At 43.8% G+C, this 20,288-nt stretch overlaps 2 protein-coding genes across 2 annotated transcripts; one reads left to right on the top strand and one right to left on the bottom strand.

Annotated features, from left to right (window-relative positions):
* The first annotated feature begins 780 nt into the window (after positions 1–780).
* vdac2 (voltage-dependent anion channel 2) lies at positions 781–5,969 on the top strand. Its single transcript, XM_079229738.1, has 9 exons — positions 781–877; positions 2,108–2,179; positions 2,278–2,327; positions 2,586–2,738; positions 2,871–2,923; positions 3,831–4,058; positions 4,390–4,540; positions 4,648–4,705; positions 4,952–5,969. The coding sequence occupies exons 2-9, from the start codon at positions 2,113–2,115 to the stop codon at positions 5,041–5,043; spliced, it is 852 nt and encodes a 283-aa protein (XP_079085864.1). The 5' UTR covers positions 781–877; positions 2,108–2,112; the 3' UTR covers positions 5,044–5,969.
* Positions 5,970–7,355: 1,386 nt separating this feature from the next.
* Positions 7,356–10,564, bottom strand: LOC306746577 (neurofilament medium polypeptide; the record flags this gene model as incomplete). The annotated part of the gene is made up of 5 exons (XM_079229507.1): positions 7,356–8,667; positions 9,062–9,186; positions 9,276–10,163; positions 10,252–10,338; positions 10,559–10,564. The coding sequence occupies 5 exons, from the start codon at positions 10,562–10,564 to the stop codon at positions 7,356–7,358; spliced, it is 2,418 nt and encodes an 805-aa protein (XP_079085633.1).
* Positions 10,565–20,288: the final 9,724 nt, after the last annotated feature.

Here is a 20,288-nt window from a genome sequence, read left to right on the forward strand (position 1 = left end):
AGTGAAGTGTTAAAGAAATTCAATCTCTATCCCATGTCTCTGGCTCACAATACCTACACCATGTGAAAGACTTACATAAAGGACATGCATGGGGGTTTATGGTCTTATTCAGTTAAAACAAACCATCTAGATATAGTTCAAAAAAGTGTTCAATCTCTGATGATAAAATCCAAAGAATCTTCACTGTGCCTGTAAAGGATCTGACGGCTAAATACACTGGTTATTACTGGTGTGCTGTGTAGATTAATGAGAGTCAGACGTCAGGAAGTAGTAGTGTCAGTCACCAGAGGTAAGAGTCCTAAAAGCACCTTTAAGCACATTTGCAATCCTTTGGTAACACTAAGGAGTTTTTTTTGCGGATAATACATTATTATTACTTTTTGTATTACTGTCTCTCAAAAGTAAATGAGAATACATGGCAACAATTATCCACCAGTTATAATTTCCGAAATGTTCAGAGTCCAGCCTCTGCAGCCTCCCAGAATTCCCAGAGTCCAGCCTCTGCAGCCTTTCATACTTTGTTACAATTTTGCACATAAACTAATGTTTTTTCTTCTTTAATTTCAACCTAATTACTTTTTTTTTTTTTTTTTTAATAAACTCTGTCACACATCTTCTTATATACAGTCTATGGTTCATATCAAATCAAAAATATATCCCCGCCTTGACGCCATTATGCCGTGACATGAAACCATTTCTAGACAGGCACTTCGTTAGCCGCCACGGGTCCTGGCCGGGCTGTGATAGGTCTGGATTTCATTGCAGTGCAGTCTCCTTCAGCTCGCCCTTCTACCGGTGACGCCTGCTTCGGCCGTTCGGTGTGAGGAACATTTCTGTTAAAGTCACTTTACTGAACCACTCGCCCCATCCTCTACCGGTAAGAGAGCTAAGTATTCCGCCTGACACTGTTACTCAACTTCATAACAAGCAAGAAGTAGTGTTCAAGCTTTATGCTCACCGGCACTCTGCATGCTAGCAGGTTAGCTAAGCTAGCTGCACTCGGCATGCTGCGTCTGACACATGACAAGTTAAAGCAGCGGGTTGCGTGTCAGTTTAACTTTGTACTTCACGTCTCATGCTGCGGATACATCGGTGGTGTTCTGCATAGCTCTTCTATCTGATAAAGTTTTGACAACGTACGTTAATCATTTATTTAACTCCCGAGGGCCTAGTTAGCAGTAGTGAGTTAGCTGGCAGATAACTCGGTTAATTAACCTATCCCACTAATTGGCACCGACACGTGCATTGACACGCCTCGCTGTCCCTGCCAAATGCACGAGCAGGAGTAGCGTTAGTTTGATGAGAGGCAGGCCTGAACTGGGCTCTCCAGTGCGGCAAAATGGCTCCTCTCTCGCTCAGTAACCTTGTCCATCCGCTGTCAAACACTCGCACTGCTGTGACTACCTGTAGCACTGTGCCGCTGTCACTGTGCCAGATGTGTGGAATGTGATAGTGAAAGTATAGCTACATGTCAGCGCTGACACACTCAACTTGGCAACTTAACTTTTAATGACACGGACCCGTACAGTATATGCAGCCATCCTGTTCGTAAAGGAAGACTCATGCATCTTGTTGTTAACAGGATGGTAGTAAGATGTTTGTTATTATTGCACACTAATGCAACGCTAGTTTTCCACTCAACGAGTGTAGCAACCACAGGAAGAATGGCTAGGGTAGCACTTTACATCTTCATGTGAATCAGGCTTGTTTTCTTCAGATTTACGAATAAATGCATCTTCTATACCAGACTGTTTTTGCATAAACCTCAAGAGTAAGAAGTACCAGGTATAGCCTGAAAACTGAAACCAGCATGTGTATATACTGTAACTTTACAATGCATGAGTGGTACATTCATTCGAGACAGCAATTCCTGCCCTTAACTCCAAATATGAATGTCCTTTATGTCATTCAAAGACACTTTCCTGGCAGCTTCTTGCATCTTCATTTATGCACTTTGCATTTGTAGCTGTCAAATCATTATGTCCCACTCCTTGATGCACATTGGGGGTGAATTACTTAATGTAGTTGTATTGTACAAAAGATGGTGGTTAGGACTGTACTTGATGATTAAAAAATAATTTGAACATTATGTTGCTTTTCTCTATAGATACAATGGCCGTGCCTCCCTGCTATGCTGACCTGGGCAAGTCTGCCAAGGACATCTTCAACAAAGGCTATGGTATGGTTTCTTACAGTTTGACCAAGTGGTCCTGATGTGAAAATGTACTGTCTGTAATTGCTTTGCAATTAATTGAACAAAGCAATTGTTTTCTTCAGGATTTGGCTTGGTGAAGCTGGATGTCAAGACAAAGTCAGCCAGTGGCGTGGTAAGATCATTTCTTTTTGGGAAAACTAGAATATACTTCATAGTAACTAAAGTGATTTAATGGGACAACACATTTGCATAGAATGAAGTACATTTTGCTATTTTAAAGTTATTGCACTTCCTTGCTCTGTTTTAAAGAATACTTTATTGGCATTGTCTGCCATAAAGGTAGCAAGGCCCACCCTAAACAATGAAGTTCATTCGTAGGTTTTTCATCCATTGTATTGCTTATGAATGTCTCTAAAATTGTCGGTTGCAGGAATTCAAAACAGTTGGATCCTCCAACACTGATACCAGCAAAGTTGCGGGCAGCCTGGAAACTAAATACAAGAGGTCAGAATACGGCCTGACCTTCACTGAGAAGTGGAACACCGACAACACCTTGGGAACAGAAATAACTGTTGAAGATCAGGTCAGGAAGATATAAAAAAAAAAATGTTTACACCTGTTATTTAACATATGTCAAAACAGTGTTCACCAGTAAGCATGACAGAACTACATCTATTTATTTTAATGTCAAATGGTTTTCTTTTGTTTCTCACAGATTGCCAAGGGACTGAAGGTGACTTTCGATACAACCTTCTCACCAAACACTGGGTAAGATGATGGTTTTAATAAATGTATAATGAATGGAAAAGTTAGTTCCATGTCAATTTTACTGACTGTTGCTTCTCAACAGGAGTCATTTTGGTAACCTGATCTGTGCCGTACATGCTTCTGACAAGTGTAGTTGTCGTCCATGTGACCCCAGTCCCAATATGGAGCACGTCTATTGTATCATGTTACTTTGGTTGGCTTTTTGCGCCTACGCAGTGTTTAACCAATGTGCCCAGCTGCTCTTACAATCCGTGTGTGTTTGCGTTAATTGAGGTGTAAAATCACGCGATAACATCATAAACCCCTGGAATGCCTTGAGGACAGACCAAGGGTGCCACGATATTTTTTTTTGAAGCACCGCTATTGTATGTTGCTTTTTCAAACCTATCAAAATGAAGGATGGCATGGCAAATGTCAAAATGAGCAGGGGCATACATTTCTGATTGTCTGAACAATCAACAATCTTGCTTTTGAACAATCTGGATTTTTGGTTGGCTGTCTTGCAGTTTTACCACGGTCTGATTTACCACATGGCTGCAGTCACAAGATCGGTTACTAACTGTTAGACCAGCAATATTGTTTTAATATTGCAGTATTTTAGTGTGTAAAACAAGCAGACCATATTGTCTAGATCTTCTAGCCCTCTGCGGCTGCATTTTTCTTTTTCTTTATAGTAGAAATGCACACAATAATGCTGCCTTTCTTTTTTTGTGAACATTGAGAGTACAGCCATCTGGTTTGGATTAACTTAATTGGAATGGTCACTGGATACAAAAAACCTAGTTAACTCAACTGGAACCACCCAGCTTTAGACTCTGTTGTTTCACACTGACTCAATTGCAAGCAGGTGATGTTCTTTGTATCATAATGACTTGATTTCAATTCAAGTTGTGTTTCTCATCAACAGCAAGAAGAGTGGCAAGGTTAAGACCGCCTACAAGCGTGAGTTTGTTAACATGGGCTGCGATGTCGACTTTGACTTTGCTGGTCCTACCATCCACGGAGCTGCTGTCGTCGGCTACGAAGGATGGCTCGCCGGTTACCAGATGAGCTTCGACACTGCCAAATCCAAGATGACCCAGAACAACTTTGCTATTGGCTACAAGACTGGAGACTTCCAGTTGCACACCAATGTGTAAGTACTGTATTTACATGAAGGCTGGAAGTTTATCATCTGGGAACTTTCAGTTCACACATCTAGAATTCTGTAATCAAAGACATCTTTATCAACTGAAAGTCTACCTACGCTTCAACCAATTGATTGGGCGATGGCGAAAAAAAATCTGCATTCATTATTATATACTTGATAATAACAGATTCAAAAAACACCAGTGCCAACCTGCCCATATTCCCGTTTTCCAAAAATAGAATGAGCTGTGGCAAGGGGGTGCAGTCTGCAGTTATATTTCAATCTCAAAACAATTTGGCTACTAATCAGATCTCTCGTATGCTTACGATCTTTAAAGCAATGACGGAGCGGAATTTGGAGGCTCCATCTACCAGAAGGTGAGCGACAAACTGGAAACGGGAGTCAACCTGGCCTGGACCGCTGGCAGCAACAGTACACGCTTCGGTATTGCAGCCAAATATCAGCTGGACAAGGATGCCTCCGTCAGCGTAAGTGGTGCAACGGAGGCTTTTAGAATAGGCTGGATGAGGCAAAATAAAAATGTGACTATTCATTGTCACCAACTGACTCTTGTGTTTGTTTTTTCTCTCCATAGGCTAAAGTGAATAACAATAGCCTTGTTGGTGTTGGGTACACTCAGACTCTTAGACCAGGTAAGGTTATTTCCTACAAGTTCATGGACAGCTGGAAGATGTTAACAAAAAATGTTTATCGACGAAGAATGCCTCTAATTTGAGTCCTCTCACACAGCACTTCAGTTTTGAGCAAATTCACTTTTAATAATTTGCCCTAAAATAGCAACTCTTGACAGCCTGCGTTTTCCTGTAAACCCTCATTCTTAGACTTGAGAAGAGTAATTTTTCTTGTGAAGGCTAATGTTGGTCCTCTGTCCTGTGCAGGTGTGAAACTCACCCTGTCTGGCCTGGTCGATGGCAAGAACATCAACGCAGGAGGCCACAAGCTGGGTCTGGGCTTGGAACTGGAAGCCTAAGCTTTCAACATACTGCAAGGGACTCGGGAATATCAGAAGAATCTGGCCTTAAATGTATGTCCAACTCTAACCAGCAAGGGGATATCGAGGAGAGATTGGTTCAAAGGCTACGACAACAAACTCTAACTTGTTAAGTACCTCTTCAAGTTGGTGCTTCTGTCATTGGTATATTTTACCTTTAGTGGCTTTTTACTTTGTAGTTGCATCTATTCAGGAGACAGTTGGTGGCATATTATTTATAAATCATGTCATTTTTTTTTTTTCTTCTGTCCAGCACTGCCATACTAATGAAGTCCAATACAATCCCTCTGCTTGTCATCTACTGTGTGGCTTTGTGATAATTCCCAGACAGTCGACGTCAGTGGACTGTTTTGTGTGGTGATCGTTGTCATACCTTCTTTCTGATTTTACAATCTTGACCATCTGATATTCCTTTGTCGTCTTCAGTTTTATTTTACACACCTTGTTAAGTACACTATAGTCTTTTCCTGCTATTTAAATACTGCTGGACCCTTCCTGATCATGCACACATGGACAAACTAAAGCTCTCATGTTTTGTTTTGTGTCGGCCATCAGGGTTTGATGTTCTGTTAAAGCTGCACATGTGACCTTCCCTTAAACTGGGCAGTTTTTGGGGTTGCTTAATGTCGCGTCTAAGTTTAAAAGAAACCTGTACACTTGGCCGACCAAGCAGAATTAGTTTTTTCTTTTCCTTTCCCTTTCCATTCTGTACCTACAGACAGCTAGAGGGTACATGAGTAATGTTCACAGTAATGCCAAACTATTGTTGTCCGGAAGAGGTGTAACTCAATGGTGCACTCTTGGAAAGTGCTTTCCTGTACTGGGCAGTGACGGAGCCCGCAGGAAGTCTTGGAGGTCCTTATGTGTATGTATACATTTTCAATAAAGTCTTTGAACTCTACAAATGCATTTTCTTTTATGTGATATTATTAATTAGCATGTTTGGTTTAATGTTCACCTTTATCACAGTGGGATGAGATGGGTTGTAGGATGTGTGCGACAGGATTTATTAGGCAGGACTCAATTACATTTACCAGCTTATCTGACTTAGTCAGATAAGTAAGTGACTGTAAGTGTAAAACTCAGTTTCACATTGTTGTTCACTTGATTTCAAGTTGTTTTTTGTGTTGACATTACTCACTCGACCAAAAGGAAGAGGCATGTTTAAATAATGCGTCAATCTTTTAAGAAGGCTAGTCATCCCGTATAATCAGACTGTCCTTTTCAGGACGATTTTTAGTCTGTATATTAAAAAATAAAAAATATGCCAACCTCTATTTCAAATCGGCTAAAGCTGTCAAATTGAACGGGCGTTGTCAAAACTGCCACTTTCAAGTCTTTTGAATGTGGTTGAAGTCCTGTGTTTTGTGCAAAGTATTTTCAGGAACTTTCCTTGAAGCCAAGGTCCAGCCTGTGTGTTTTGTGATGGAGTGTTTAAAGTCATACTGCACTGAAGGCTCAACACTTTGAGAGGAAACGACTTCACGCTAAATGAAAGCGACAAATGAAACTAAGCCAAAAGGTCAACAGCTGACACATTTTCATACAAAGCAGCAAAATGGGCCCCTAATTGTGTTTACAGTTGCCTCGTCATAGCGGCCCACAGTGCTGCCTGGATCTTGTGTACATGGCAGCTACACATTTGATTTATTGTCAATGTTTTGAGTGAAATTGCAGCGCCTGTGTAAACTGATGATTGTTGCTATTAATTCCAGGGTCTGTTATTGATCTACAGCAACCGCTGGCAGTTGGTCTCAACATCTGATGAATGGAGGTTTCAATGGCAAAGCAGCAACACTGCAGTAAGTGGAGCGGTTTATTGCCAGAGAGGGGAAAGCAAACCACTGTCGGTGATAAACAGTGGATCAATCAGAAACAGCATGACGGTGTAAGCGCACGGATTGACTTGATGATGGCAGACAGACGAGAGGTTGATATTCAGTAGATTGATATTGCATTTATTTTTAAGCACATACCAAAGCAAATTAAAGAAACTTTATCTTTTACATTCATGATTGAGTTATTGAACTGGAAAGTCAAAAATATTTCAATCACATTTAAAGTCCAAAGAATCATGCTCCCTCCTGTCAACATGGCCATTCGGAGGAGAAACCCAGCCGCCTCCTCTCTGCGGTGCTCAGCTTATACCTTGAATTGGCATCTGCAGTTAAGCCATTCTCTATCGTCGCTATCCCTGATATTTGCCTGTCAACTGCTGTCTTGTTAAATTTCAGAAATGTCGTCTGTCCTCGCTTCCTTCACCTCAGCAGTTGTTTGGCTTTTATTTAGACTTATTTCTCTGACTTACTACTCTCCACCGCCTTCTCAGTCTTACCTTGAGGATCCTTTACTTTCTCTGAACTTTCAGACGTCTCTGATTTCTGAGCCTGGCTTCCTTTCGGTGCCCCCTGATGCAACTCTTTGATTTCTGAATTGACGGTTGTCTTTTCTCTCGGCAGCACAGTTTGGACTCTTTGGGTTTCATCCCCACTGCTTGGCTTCTGATCCTCCACTTCAGGAAGACTTTTCACATCCGATTTAAGAGAAGACTCTTTATGTCTAGCATCTTCAATGCATTTTGCAACTTTATACTCTCCTTTTGCAGCTTCAGATTTACGGATTCCTTTTGGGTCCGCTTGACTATTTTCTTTTCCCTCAGTCATGGATTTTGTACTTGTAGATACTTGAGTGTTTTCTGAGAGCTGCTCTGTTTTTACGGACAGGGTACTCTTTGTCTCTGCTATAAAATCAGCTGTTTCCGTCTCTTGCACTTGAGTACTGCCTTGCTCTCGAGTCGTGTCTGATTCTTTAGACACTTGGACGCGGGTCTCATCAATAAGCTTATTCACTTGATCGGAAATAAAACTCTCTTTCTCATTATCTCCTTTTTTACAATCAGCTTTTTTCAGAAGTTCATCCTCCACAGAGACCTCTGGCTTTAAATCATCTGGATTTGAAGAGAGATCTTTCTCAACTGTTACTATTGTCACTGCAGCTTCTTTCTCTTTCGTGTCTTTGGCTACTTTTTGATATTGTTCATTTTTGACTTCTTCATTGAGGCTCTCACTTAACACAACTTTGCTTTGAGTATTTGTATCTGTGCCACAATGATGTGGGTCCTCATCAACTGTTTCATTCTCCTCTGACTTTACTTTACTCATTTGATCTTTTTCACCATCATCCACCTCATCAGGGGTCTCATCATCATCATCATCATCATCTCCGTTCACTGAATTCACTACTGATGCTCCTTGATTCTGCTCACTATCGGGCATCTGCTCACCTTCTTCCTCTCCACTGTCTTTGGTATCCTCCTCTTCCTCACTGCCCCCTCTATCTCTTTTGGTACATTGCTGCTCATCTCTTCCCATCTCCGTCTCCTCCGATCCTGTGTCTTCAAATTCTGACATCTCAATTTCCCTGGTGGTCTCCGTTATGATCTCCTCTACGAACTTGTACTGAGGCTCGGCTCGTCTGTGTGGGCCGCCCGGTCGGCTGAGGCGGGGCAGGGTGTAGACGGGGGACTGATGGTAGATGTAGGGAAGAGACATGTGGGGGTCTGACACCCTGGAGAGCCGAGCCTCCTCACTACAGAGAAGTTTCCTGCAAGATAGGAGACACCGGTTTTAATCTGCAATGAATGACACTGCAACATGCAGTGTTGGTACTGAGACTACGATTTGAGACGTGTGCAAAAGTCTACTACTAAAAAAAATAACATACATGGGTGTTTAAATACAGTGTTGTAGAATAGTTATTTGCCTGTTTGTCACATTTCTTTAATTAAATCCAATGGGCAATGCAAGTGAATTCTACATTATTGACCATCTCTGTGATACACATGTGACTGTTTACATCAGACACTACGCTTTGTTTAATTGTTAAATGTCACATTCTTAATAGAAGACGACATATGAAGATTAATAAGGGACATTATGGACAACTGTGAACACGAGCCCTGGTAAACACAATGAGTGACTCTTTAGGTACACCTCACCTGTAGGACAGTATTTCAACATCCAAAGCCATCTTCACGTTCAACAGGTCCTGGTATTCCCGAAGGTAACCAGACATGTCAAATTTGCAATTGATGAGCTCATTTTCAAGTTCTTTGATTGTGTTCTGCAACGAGAAAGGGGAGAACATGTGTTACTGGGAGACCAACACTGATGGCTGTATTAGATCGTGCTCTTACAAAAAAAAAATCTTACCTGGTAATGAATCATGTCTTCCTTGTGGTGATCCTCGACGTCATGCAATTGCATCTCCAGCGCGTCCCTGGTGCCTTCAGCGCAGTCCAGTTCGATGTGCTTGGCCTGTAGGCGCCTCCTGTACTGCTGCATCTCTTGCTGAGTCGCTTTTAGCGCCTCTCTCTTGCGCTCAGCTGCCTCCGTTAATCTTGCAAACTGAGATCGGAAAGTTTCTCCCATCTGCTGCACGTCGGACACGGTTTGACCTTCCAGCTGTGCCCTGATGCCGCGGAGTGCCGCAGTGACGCCAGTGTTTCCAAATGCTCGCGCCTTGACAGTCACTTGCGCATTCTGGATGTGGTCAAACATCTCGGACACCTCGGCCTTGTGGTGTTCTTTCAGGAAGTGCATTTCCTCCACGAGAGCCTGCGCTTTCTGGTCCAGCTGGAGTTTAGCCTGATACGCGTCGTCGATGTCCCTCTTGAGAACCACGATGTTGCGCTCTGCATCCGCTCTGCCACGCGACTCCTGATCATGTTGTCCTCTCAAGTTGGACAGCTCTTCCTCCAAATGCTGATGCTCGATTTCAATCTGGTGCTTCTGATGAGTGATGTCCTGAACTAGCTGTCTCAGTTTCCTGAGCTCTGGTCCGTACTCCTCCTTAAAAATAGATGCGGGTTTGGCTTTCCCTCTGATCTCCCCGATTTCTCTCTCCAGCAGATGATTCTGGTACTCCAGGTGGTGCACCTTCTCTATGAATCCCGCCAGACGATCATTCAAGCCATGCAGCAATTTTTTCTCGTTAAACTTCCCGAATAGCGGGTTGATCGAATTCATGCCCGAGGACACGACACTGGTGTCCATTTCCGGACGTTTTGACTTGTATAATAAATACTCATCTCGAGAGGTCTTGCGCGGTAAGAGGGATCTGTTAGCCATGCTGGGACTCAGCCTGTCGTGGTGAATCTCCGGTGCGGGGATGCGGGCTTTTTATAACCGTCGCCATCTGCTCGGTATGCAGAACAGAGCTGACCGCGGTGCTGAAAAGGTGTAGCATCAGCTGACGGTGTAATGAGCGCTTACACTACGTTTTGTCGCAGACGGCAGTCACGTGGGCTGTTGTCAGTCCAAAAACAACGAACCCTCTGTGCATTATTGTTATATGTTATAGTATTTTATATTCTATGTATTACTATTATTACTGGTATAATAATAATTAGTATTATAACACGAATTATTATAATGTGTCAAAGCGTTAGAGTGGATGTTAAAATCCTTTATGACGTCCTTTAAACGTCACATGCCCCCATCCTTTCGAAGAACTTCTTATAGTTCATTCGCAGATTAAAAACTCTCACCTTTCATATGGTGTTTAAATCTCAATGGCATCTAAATCCAGAAGAAAAGCCTGAAATCAATTAATTGGGATGTTATTTTATTTCAGTGGTGGAATGTAACACAATACAAGAACCATGTTGAGGTTCTTCAGTGTTTACATCTGATGCTATAAGACTTTTATTTCAACACATTTTGAAAGAGAAATATTTAACACATTTTCCTCCACTGCCTCTAATCAGGCCTATTTAGCTAACAATACTTTTGAACTTTCACTTATTAAGAATGCAGAACTTTTACTTGTAAATAACTATTAACTAAAGTATTTCCACATAAACATGAATAGTATACTTTGTACCTATATGTAATACATTATCAGATGCTCAACCTTCTGATTTATACTTTCAACAAAGTCTACTCTGTAATATTACTTTTAAGTAAAGGATCTGAGTCCTTGCCATTTAAGTTATGTCACAGTCCGTGTAATGTTAATCACATTGCATGTTCTATGAAAGCATACAATTACGTTTTCATTTTCTCCCAGTTGCTATTTTGCTGTTGAATCATATAAAAACTCCACATTTTACACCTCAGGCTTTTGTAGACTCAAATAATGCCATCCTTGTTTGTGCTCTGCAGCCATCTTTACTTGTTTTTAAAAGAAAGGGAGTCCTGCCTGCACCAATGTTTTACCTTTGAGCTGCATTTAACACTTTCTTCTATTCCTAGTAATAGAAGAAAGTGTCATGTATATACAAATTGCAATGTAAGACACTTGATAGTGAAGCAACATACACAAATACAGGTTTGTAAGTGCATCTCACTATAAAGAGCTTAACCATAGCTTCTTTATAATATTTATTTTGGCTTTGTATAATTCTATTTTGATGTGTGACCTGTGGTCACAATGCAATATAAGTAGAGCCGTTTATATCAGCCCAGTGATGTTTCATGTTCTGTTACAAAGAAATCCACTTTTTTTTATGTTTTTCAGATTTTGAGCTGTAGCAATATGGCATATATTGATTTTGGAATTATGTCATTTTGATGAAACTGTAGATATGTGTTATTTATAGCTCTTTTATGATTGCTGTCCTGGTAAAGACATTAAACACAGATCAAGTTGTCATGTTTTATATGCTGTAGAAAAGACATTTAGAAGATAATTGTTGTAACCAGATAAAGAATACAGAAAGCAATGTACTCCTCATTTGTATTTAATATCAAAGCTAAAGCATATAAATGATAAGACAAATGTTTAACTTTTTAACTAGTGATTTAGCGTTTAATGACAATGGACAGCCCGTCCCCCACAGTGAGCATGCTTAGATGGATCCTCTGGTCGTTGTGTAGTTTCTTATTGAGAGCATCCAGGGCCTGGGAGGTGAGGTCATTGGGCGCAGGATTCACAACCTTTCCGCTCCACAGCACCTTTTCAAATAGAGCAACAACAGGGCCATTTTATTCTGTTCAGTCCACTTATACTGTCCACACAACGTGACAGTTCCTGAAGTCTGAAGTGAACTTACATTGTCAATCGCAATGATGCCCCCTGTTCGTATGAGCTCAAGGGACTTCTCGTAGTATCTGTCATAGTTTAACTTATCAGCATCGATGAACACAAAGTCATATGTTCCAGCTTCCCCGGCTGCTATCAGTTCATCTGACGAAACGGAGATGAAAATCAAAATGCAAAAATTACTCAATTTTGATCAGAACTTCTGACTCATGGGATTAATAAAAGCACTTACTCAGTGTCTTCATGGCTATTTGATAGCGTACATCTATCTTATGTTCAACTCCAGCCTAGAGAAAAGGTTGAGAGGTGAGCAGGATCTTCATTTGCCTTTTTAAAGAGACTGTTAGGGAAGGCTAAAACAGGAATTGATTTTGCATCTCAATTTGAAACAGTTCCCTGAGCCGACACTTTTGTTAACTCTCCAGCCGGCAGCACTTTGTGAAGTCTTACTGACGGAAGGATGAACAGCGTGCTGTCTGCTGCGCAATCTTTCTCTGACCGAAGCAAAAATATATCTTACTAAACTAGCACAATGCCAAATTCCAATGTTACACAAATGCCAAGTTGTGTAATGGCACATGTACTGAGTTAAGATTACATGAACAAATCCTACTTTTTACAGTATCTTCTTTTATCTTGTCGACAACTAAGACATTTTCTCACCTCTTTAAAAAACGGTGTGGCAATGCCCACATAGGTGCCTTCTATTTCACAGGCCACCACTCTTCCATTCTCTGACATGGCCAAAGCCATGCTCAGTGCATTGTATCCTGTGTACATCCCTGCAGAAAAAAACATAATGTTAACTGAAACACACAATAATTATATATTTTTTTCAGTCCTTTAAAGATATGTAAAAGATTTTCAAAAAGTATTCCATGGCAGCAAAGAAAAGTCATGCAACTGAATGCCTTTCTACAATGTAATCAATACTTTACTGGTGAAATATGAATACTGTTAAGTCAAAGCAGTGAGACACCATCAATTAAAATGAATGTGGTTTAAATTCCCCTCTTTAAAATTAAATTGCAGGTTGTGTAATTTCAAAAGCTTTTAAATACATATTTATGTTCTGGTTTACACACTTGAAACACTAAAGTTGATCAAATCCAACTGCTCATTTTCAGACCAAAAAGCCCCCCAAAACAAATTAATTTGCTCAAATTGCAACGGTTAAAATTCCAAAATTAAAGATATAAACTCAAACTTAAACGTCAAATGAGCCTAAAGAATCCACCACATTTCTGTCTTGTCAGGTTATGTTTTGTCAGTTATAATCAGATTGATGGCTTTTAGAGTAAAACCACATTGTGTTATAAAGTAAGCAGTATTTTATTTTTAACTATATGTATTCTGCTGGGGTTTAAGTTCACAATATCATGGCACTCTTTGCCTAGTCTTCTGTTTGATCTCACATAATCTCACCGATTTCAAGAGCTTTAGTTGCATTTATCAGTCTAATGAGATTGGCCATAAACTGGGCTTGTTCACTGGCAACCATCATGATATTCCATGGGTCTTCAAGAGTTCTCTGAAATGACAATATCAAAAGAATTCACACACTGTGAATGACATATTGTCTGATTGAATTAATACAAAACAAGTCTTGGTACTCGGCATTAGCTGTGTAATAGTTTAAAATGTATTGTTTTATAGAAAATAAAAATAATAAAATTAAATAGGACACACAATAGAACAAAAACATATGCAATTCTAAGCAAGTGTGTCTTCAGCTACGTTTAAAAAGCACCCAATTCGAAAGTTTGATCCAAAGTTTAGAAGCTATAACTTCAAAGCCACAATCATCTTTAGTTTTTAGCCTGGAGCTTCAGATGACCAACCGGTCGGTCTTCATCTGACCTAAATAAGCTGCTGGTGGCTCTTCAGCATGTTGATACATGTTGGCGGGCGCCTGCCCATGCTAAGCTAAAGATGATCAAAAAGAATCCTGCCCTGAATTTCATAGGGAACAAATATAATGCCAACTTAAATATAACAAGGGAGCTTGACCCAGAGGCCCAAGCATCATCATACTGAAACACGTGTAAACCATACAGGAGCGTCTCACTAAAACAAGTAATAATACACTTACAATAAAAGTTATGAAATTAGTGTTTGATTAATCATGTCCATCTCAGCATGAGACACGAGTGTATGAGGACTTGTTGCTTCTCTTACCTGTCTGAGTTTGGTGAGAACAGGGTTCTCCCTCAGAGAGTTGTTAACAACGTACTGCAGCACAGGATCGTCCTTCCCTCCGCTGTGGCTCTTCCCGATGAAGGCAGACTTTCCCACACCTGACCGACGACAAATAGAACAGCAACTACCACTCTACTTCCAATTCAAGAAATTTCTGTCACCTGCCAGATTATACCAAACCCTCATATTATACCTGTTAGTGCAACTGCAAGTCCAATGCAACACATCACTTTGATACCTGCCATTGCTTTTGTGCTCTGGCGTTTGTGAAAGAAAGGTTGAACAGCTTTAGAGTAAATCCACTGACTCTCTCAGTGTCAGTCCTGTTTGTACAGTGATGTGTGTTTGTTTTGCTTAACCTTTGAGCGGGGATTTTCAGGTACATTGCAAAAGTGGAAAGTTTCTGTAAGATAGATGACAATATGTTTATACAAAAAAGTTAGTTATATATGTATGACTTAAAAATATACAAGATTAAATCTCTACAAAAGTCTCCTTTTATAAAAAGGTACCAACAATGACCCTTTAGTATTTAGCCGAGTTTGTTCTTTTTATATCCTGAAGCTGTGAAACTCAAAATACTGCAGACCAATCAGTTGGTTTTGTAAGCATACTTTGGACTGTTTTATCAGTGTGTGTTGTTCTAACTGTCTGCCTGAATGTCCCTGCAATTAGTTGTTATCAGCTGAAGGAATCAAGGCTCTCTTTCAGTGTCCATAAAAGCTTTAGAGTATCCAAACAGCTCTAACTGTAACGTGTTTAGGGTCCAGTCAGAACAATGCCACATTTATATTCAACACTTTACCGTCCATTGCTGAGGTTATGCCACTTAAAATGTGTATCACTGTCGAACAATACTGCCACTTAGTGGTGGAATGGGTTATTCCCTTATTTTCTGGTCCAGTACTCTATGTCAGTGGTTCTCTACCTTTTTTCAGCGATGTAGCCCCTGTGAAATAGTAATCATAATTGTAGTGAAATGTAATACACATTGCTGTGCCTTCAGTGTCTGATTTAATATAGAATATATAAAATTCAGTTTTTATGAATTTACTCTTATATTGTATTGAATATTTATGAAATTACTATTTTTAAAGGATTTTTGAATGAATGCTAATTCTAAATATATATATATCCATCCATCCATCCATTATCAGCCGTTTATCCGGGGTCGGGTCGCGGTGGCAGCAGGTTCAGCAGGCCGACCCAGGCTTCCCTCTCACCCGCAACACTTTCCAGCTCATTCTGGGGGATCCCGAGGCGTTCCAAGGCCAGCCGGGAGATATAATCCCTCCAGCGTGTCCTCGGTCTTCCCCGGGGTCTCCTACCAGTTGGACGTGCCTGGAAAACCTCTAATGGGAGGCGTCCAGGAGGCATCCTGACTAGATGCCCGAACCACCTCAGCTGACTCCTTTCGACACGAAGGAGCAGCGACTCGACTCCAAGCTCCCTCCTGATGTCCGAGCTCCTTACCCTATCTCTAAGGGTGAGCCCGGCCACCCTGCGGAGGAAGCTCATTTCGGCCGCTTGTATTCGAGATCTCGTTCTTTCGGTCACGACCCAGAGTTCGTGACCATAGGTGAGGGTTGGAACATAGACCGACCAGTAAATGGAGAGCTTCGCCTTCCGGCTCAGCTCCCTCTTCACCAGGACGGACCGGTACAGCGCCTGTTTTATTGCTGCAGCCGCACCGATCCATCTGTCGATCTCCCGCTCCACCTTACCCTCACTCGTGAACAAGACCCCGAGATACTTGAACTCCTTCGCTTGGGGTAGGCAGTTTGTCCCCACCTGGAGGGAGCAATCCACCGGTTTCCGGCAGAGCACCATGGCCTCAGATTTGGAGGCGCTAACTCTCATCCCTGCCGCTTCACACTCGGCTGCAAAACGCCCCAGTGAATGCTGGACGTCACAGTCCGAGGAGGCAAACAGGACCACATCATCCGCGAACAGCAGAGAGGCGATCCCGAGACTCCCGAACCGGATCCTCTCCGCCCCCTGGCTGCGCCTAGATATCCTGTCCATGAAGGTCACGAACAGGACCGGTGATGAAGGGCAGCCCTGGCGGAGGCCAACACCCACCGGGAACGTGTGTCTGACTTATTACCGAGGATACGAACACAGCTCCTACTGCAGGCGTACAAAGACCGGATAGCCCGTGCCAACGGGTCCGGCACCCCATACTCCCGCAGTACCCCCCACAAAAACCCCCGAGGGACCCGGTCGAAAGCCTTCTCCAAGTCCACAAAGCACATGTAGACTGGTTGGGCAAACTCCCAGGACCCCTCCAGTAGTCTTGCAAGGGTAAAGAGCTGGTCCACTGTTCCACGACCGGGACGGAATCCGCACTGCTCGTCTTGAATCTGAGGTTCGACAAGCGGTCGGAGCCTCCATTCCAGCACCCTGGCATAAGCTTTTCCCGGGAGGCTGAGCAGTGTGATGCCACGATAGTTTGAGCACACTCTCCGGTCCCCCTTCTTGAAGATGGGAACCACCACCCCGGTCTGCCAGTCCATGGGCACTGTTCCCGACCCCCATGCGACACTGAAAAGGCGTGTCAACCAAGACAGCCCAACAATGTCCAGCGCTTTCAGCATCTCAGGGCGGATCTCATCCACCCCTGGCGCCTTGCCACCAAGGAGCTTTTTGACTACCTTAGCGACCTCTGCCAGTTATATGGGAGAAACCACCCCAAAGACTTCCGGTGCTGCCCACTCTCCGGGGGACATGTTAGCCGGGTTTAGGAGTTCCTCAAAGTGCTCTTTCCACCGCCCGACGATGTCCCCAGTCCGGTTCAGCAGTTCCCCCCCCCTGCTGAGAACAGCCTGGGGTAGGCCCTGCTTTCCCTTCCTGAGCCGTCGGATGGTTTGCCAGAACTTCCTTGAGGCCAACCGAAAGTCCTTCTCCATGGCCTCCCCGAACTCCTCCCATGCCCGAGTTTTAGCATCCGCGACCATCGCAGCTGCAGCCCTTCTGGCCTGCCGGTACCCGTCAGCTGCTTCAGGAGACCCCTGGGCCAGCCAGGCCCGAAAGGCCTCCTTCTTCAGTTTGACGGCTTCCCTCACCCCCGGTGTCCACCACCGGGTTCTCGGGTTGCCGCCACGACAAGCACCGATGACTTTCCGGCCACAGCTCCGAGCAGCCGCGTCCACAATAGAGGCTTTGAACATGGTCCACTCGGGTTCCATGTCCCCAGCCTCCCTCGGGATTTGTGAGAAGTTCTTCCGGAGGTGGGAGTTGAAGACCTCCCGGACAGGATCCTCCGCCAGACGTTCCCAGTTCACCCTCACTACATGTTTGGGCTTGCCAGGTCTTTCTAGCCGACTCCCCCGCCATCTGATCCAACTCACCACCAGGTGGTGATCAGTTGACAGCTCTGCTCCTCTCTTCACCCGAGTGTCCAAGACATACGGCCGCAGATCAGATGATACGACTACAAAGTCGATCATTGATCTCCGGCCTAAGGTGTTCTGGTACCAGGTACACTTATGAGCCACCTTATGCTCGAACATGGTGTTTGTTATGGACAAACTGTGGCTAGCACAGAAGTCCAACAACAAAACACCATTCGGGTTCAGATCGGGCAAGCCGTTCCTCCCAATCACGCCCCGCCAGGTTTCTCTGTCATTGCCCACGTGAGTGTTGAAGTCTCCCAGGAGAACTATGGAATCGGCAGGCGGCGCCCTTTCCAGGACCCCTCCCACCGACTCCAAGAAGGCCGGATACTCCGAACTGCTGTTCGGTGCATAAGCACAAACAACAGTCAGAGCTTTACTCCCTGCAACCCGTAGGCGCAGGGAGGCGACCCTCTCGTTCTCCGGGGAAAACTCCAACATAGCGGCGCTCAGCCGGGGGCTCGTGAGTATCCCCACTCCCGCCCGGCGCCTCTCACCCTGGGCAACTCCAGAAAAGGACAAAGTCCAACCCTTCTCCAGGAGCTTGGTTCCAGAGCCCATGCTGTGCGTGGAGGCGAACCCAACTATATCTAGCTGGTACCGCTCCACCTCCTCCACCAGCTCCGGCTCTTTCCCCGCTAGCGAGGTGACGTTCCACGTCCCTAGAGCTAGTCTATGCTGCCGGCGATCGGCTCGCCCAGGTCTCCTGCCTGGCCCGCCGCCCGGTCTGCATAGCACCCGACCCCGATAATTCTCCCCGCAGGTGGTGGGTCCACGGGGTGACTGCTGCTCCATGTTGTTTCTTCGGGCTGAGCCCAACCGGGCCCAATGGGCGAAAGCCCGGCCACCAGACGCTCGCCGACGAGCTCCCCTCCTGGGTCTGGCTCCGGTAGGGTGCCCCGGTTTCCCTTGACCGGGCGAGGTAGCTATAGACTTACCTGGTAATGAATCATGTCTTCCTTGTGGTGATCCTCGACGTCATGCAATTGCATCTCCAGCGCGTCCCTGGTGCCGTCAGCGCAGTCCAGTTTGATGTGCTTGGCCTGTAGGCGCCTCCTGTACTGCTGCATCTCTTGCTGAGTCGCTTTTAGCGCCTCTCTCTTGCGCTCAGCTGCCTCCGTTAATCTTGCAAACTGAGATCGGAAAGTTTCTCCCATCTGCTGCACGTCGGACACGGTTTGACCTTCCAGCTGTGCCCTGATGCCGCGGAGTGCCGCAGTGACGCCAGTGTTTCCAAATGCTCGCGCCTTGACAGTCACTTGCGCATTCTGGATGTGGTCAAACATCTCGGACACCTCGGCCTTGTGGTGTTCTTTCAGGAAGTGCATTTCCTCCACGAGAGCCTGCGCTTTCTGGTCCAGCTGGAGTTTAGCCTGATACGCGTCGTCGATGTCCCTCTTGAGAACCACGATGTTGCGCTCTGCATCCGCTCTGCCACGCGACTCCTGATCATGTTGTCCTCTCAAGTTGGACAGCTCTTCCTCCAAATGCTGATGCTCGATTTCAATCTGGTGCTTCTGATGAGTGATGTCCTGAACCAGCTGTCTCAGTTTCCTGAGCTCTGGTCCGTACTCCTCCTTAAAAATAGATGCGGGTTTGGCTTTCCCTCTGATCTCCCCGATTTCTCTCTCCAGCAGATGATTCTGGTACTCCAGGTGGTGCACCTTCTCTATGAATCCCGCCAGACGATCATTCAAGCCATGCAGCAATTTTTTCTCGTTAAACTTCCCGAATAGCGGGTTGATCGAATTCATGCCCGAGGACACGACACTGGTGTCCATTTCCGGAGGTTTTGACTTGTATAATAAATACTCATCTCGAGAGGTCTTGCGCGGTAAGAGGGATCTGTTAGCCATGCTGGGACTCAGCCTGTCGTGGTGAATCTCCGGTGCGGGGATGCGGGCTTTTTATAACCGTCGCCATCTGCTCGGTATGCAGAACAGAGCTGACCGCGGTGCTGAAAAGGTGTAGCATCAGCTGACGGTGTAATGAGCGCTTACACTACGTTTTGTCGCAGACGGCAGTCACGTGGGCTGTTGTCAGTCCAAAAACAACGAACCCTGTGTGCATTATTGTTATATGTTACAGTTATAGTATTTTATATTCTATGTATTACTATTATTACTGGTATAATAATAATTAGTATTATAACACAAATTATTATAATGTGTCAAAGCGTTAGAGTGGATGTTAAAATCCTTTATGACGTCCTTTAAACGTCACATGCCCCCATCCTTTCGAAGAACTTCTTATAGTTCATTCGCAGATTTAAACTCTCACCTTTCATATGGTGTTTAAATCTCAATGGCATCTAAATCCAGAAGAAAAGCCTGAAATCAATTAATTGGGATGTTATTTTATTTCAGTGGTGGAATGTAACACAATACAAGAACCATGTTGAGGTTCTTCAGTGTTTACATCTGATGCTATAAGACTTTTATTTCAACACATTTTCCTCCACTGCCTCTAATCAGGCCTATTTAGCTAACAATACTTTTGAACTTTCACTTATTAAGAATGCAGGACTTTTACTTGTAAATAACTATTAACTATAGTATTTCCACATAAACATGAATAGTATACTTT

Source organism: Taurulus bubalis (assembly GCF_910589615.1).
Source record: "Taurulus bubalis genome assembly, chromosome: 14".
In the NCBI taxonomy this organism is placed as follows: Eukaryota; Metazoa; Chordata; class Actinopteri; order Perciformes; family Cottidae; genus Taurulus; species Taurulus bubalis.

What these genes read in the sequence shown, in the direction of transcription:
- vdac2 (XM_079229738.1), top strand. Translation starts at nt 2,113, where the DNA reads ATGGCCGTGCCTCCCTGCTATGCTGACCTGGGCAAGTCTGCCAAGGAC. An exon ending in ACCTTCTCACCAAACACTGG is followed by an intron (nt 2,924 to 3,830) that starts GTAAGATGATGG and finishes TCTCATCAACAG; the next exon opens with CAAGAAGAGTGGCAAGGTTA. An exon ending in ACAAGGATGCCTCCGTCAGC is followed by an intron (nt 4,541 to 4,647) that starts GTAAGTGGTGCA and finishes TTCTCTCCATAG; the next exon opens with GCTAAAGTGAATAACAATAG.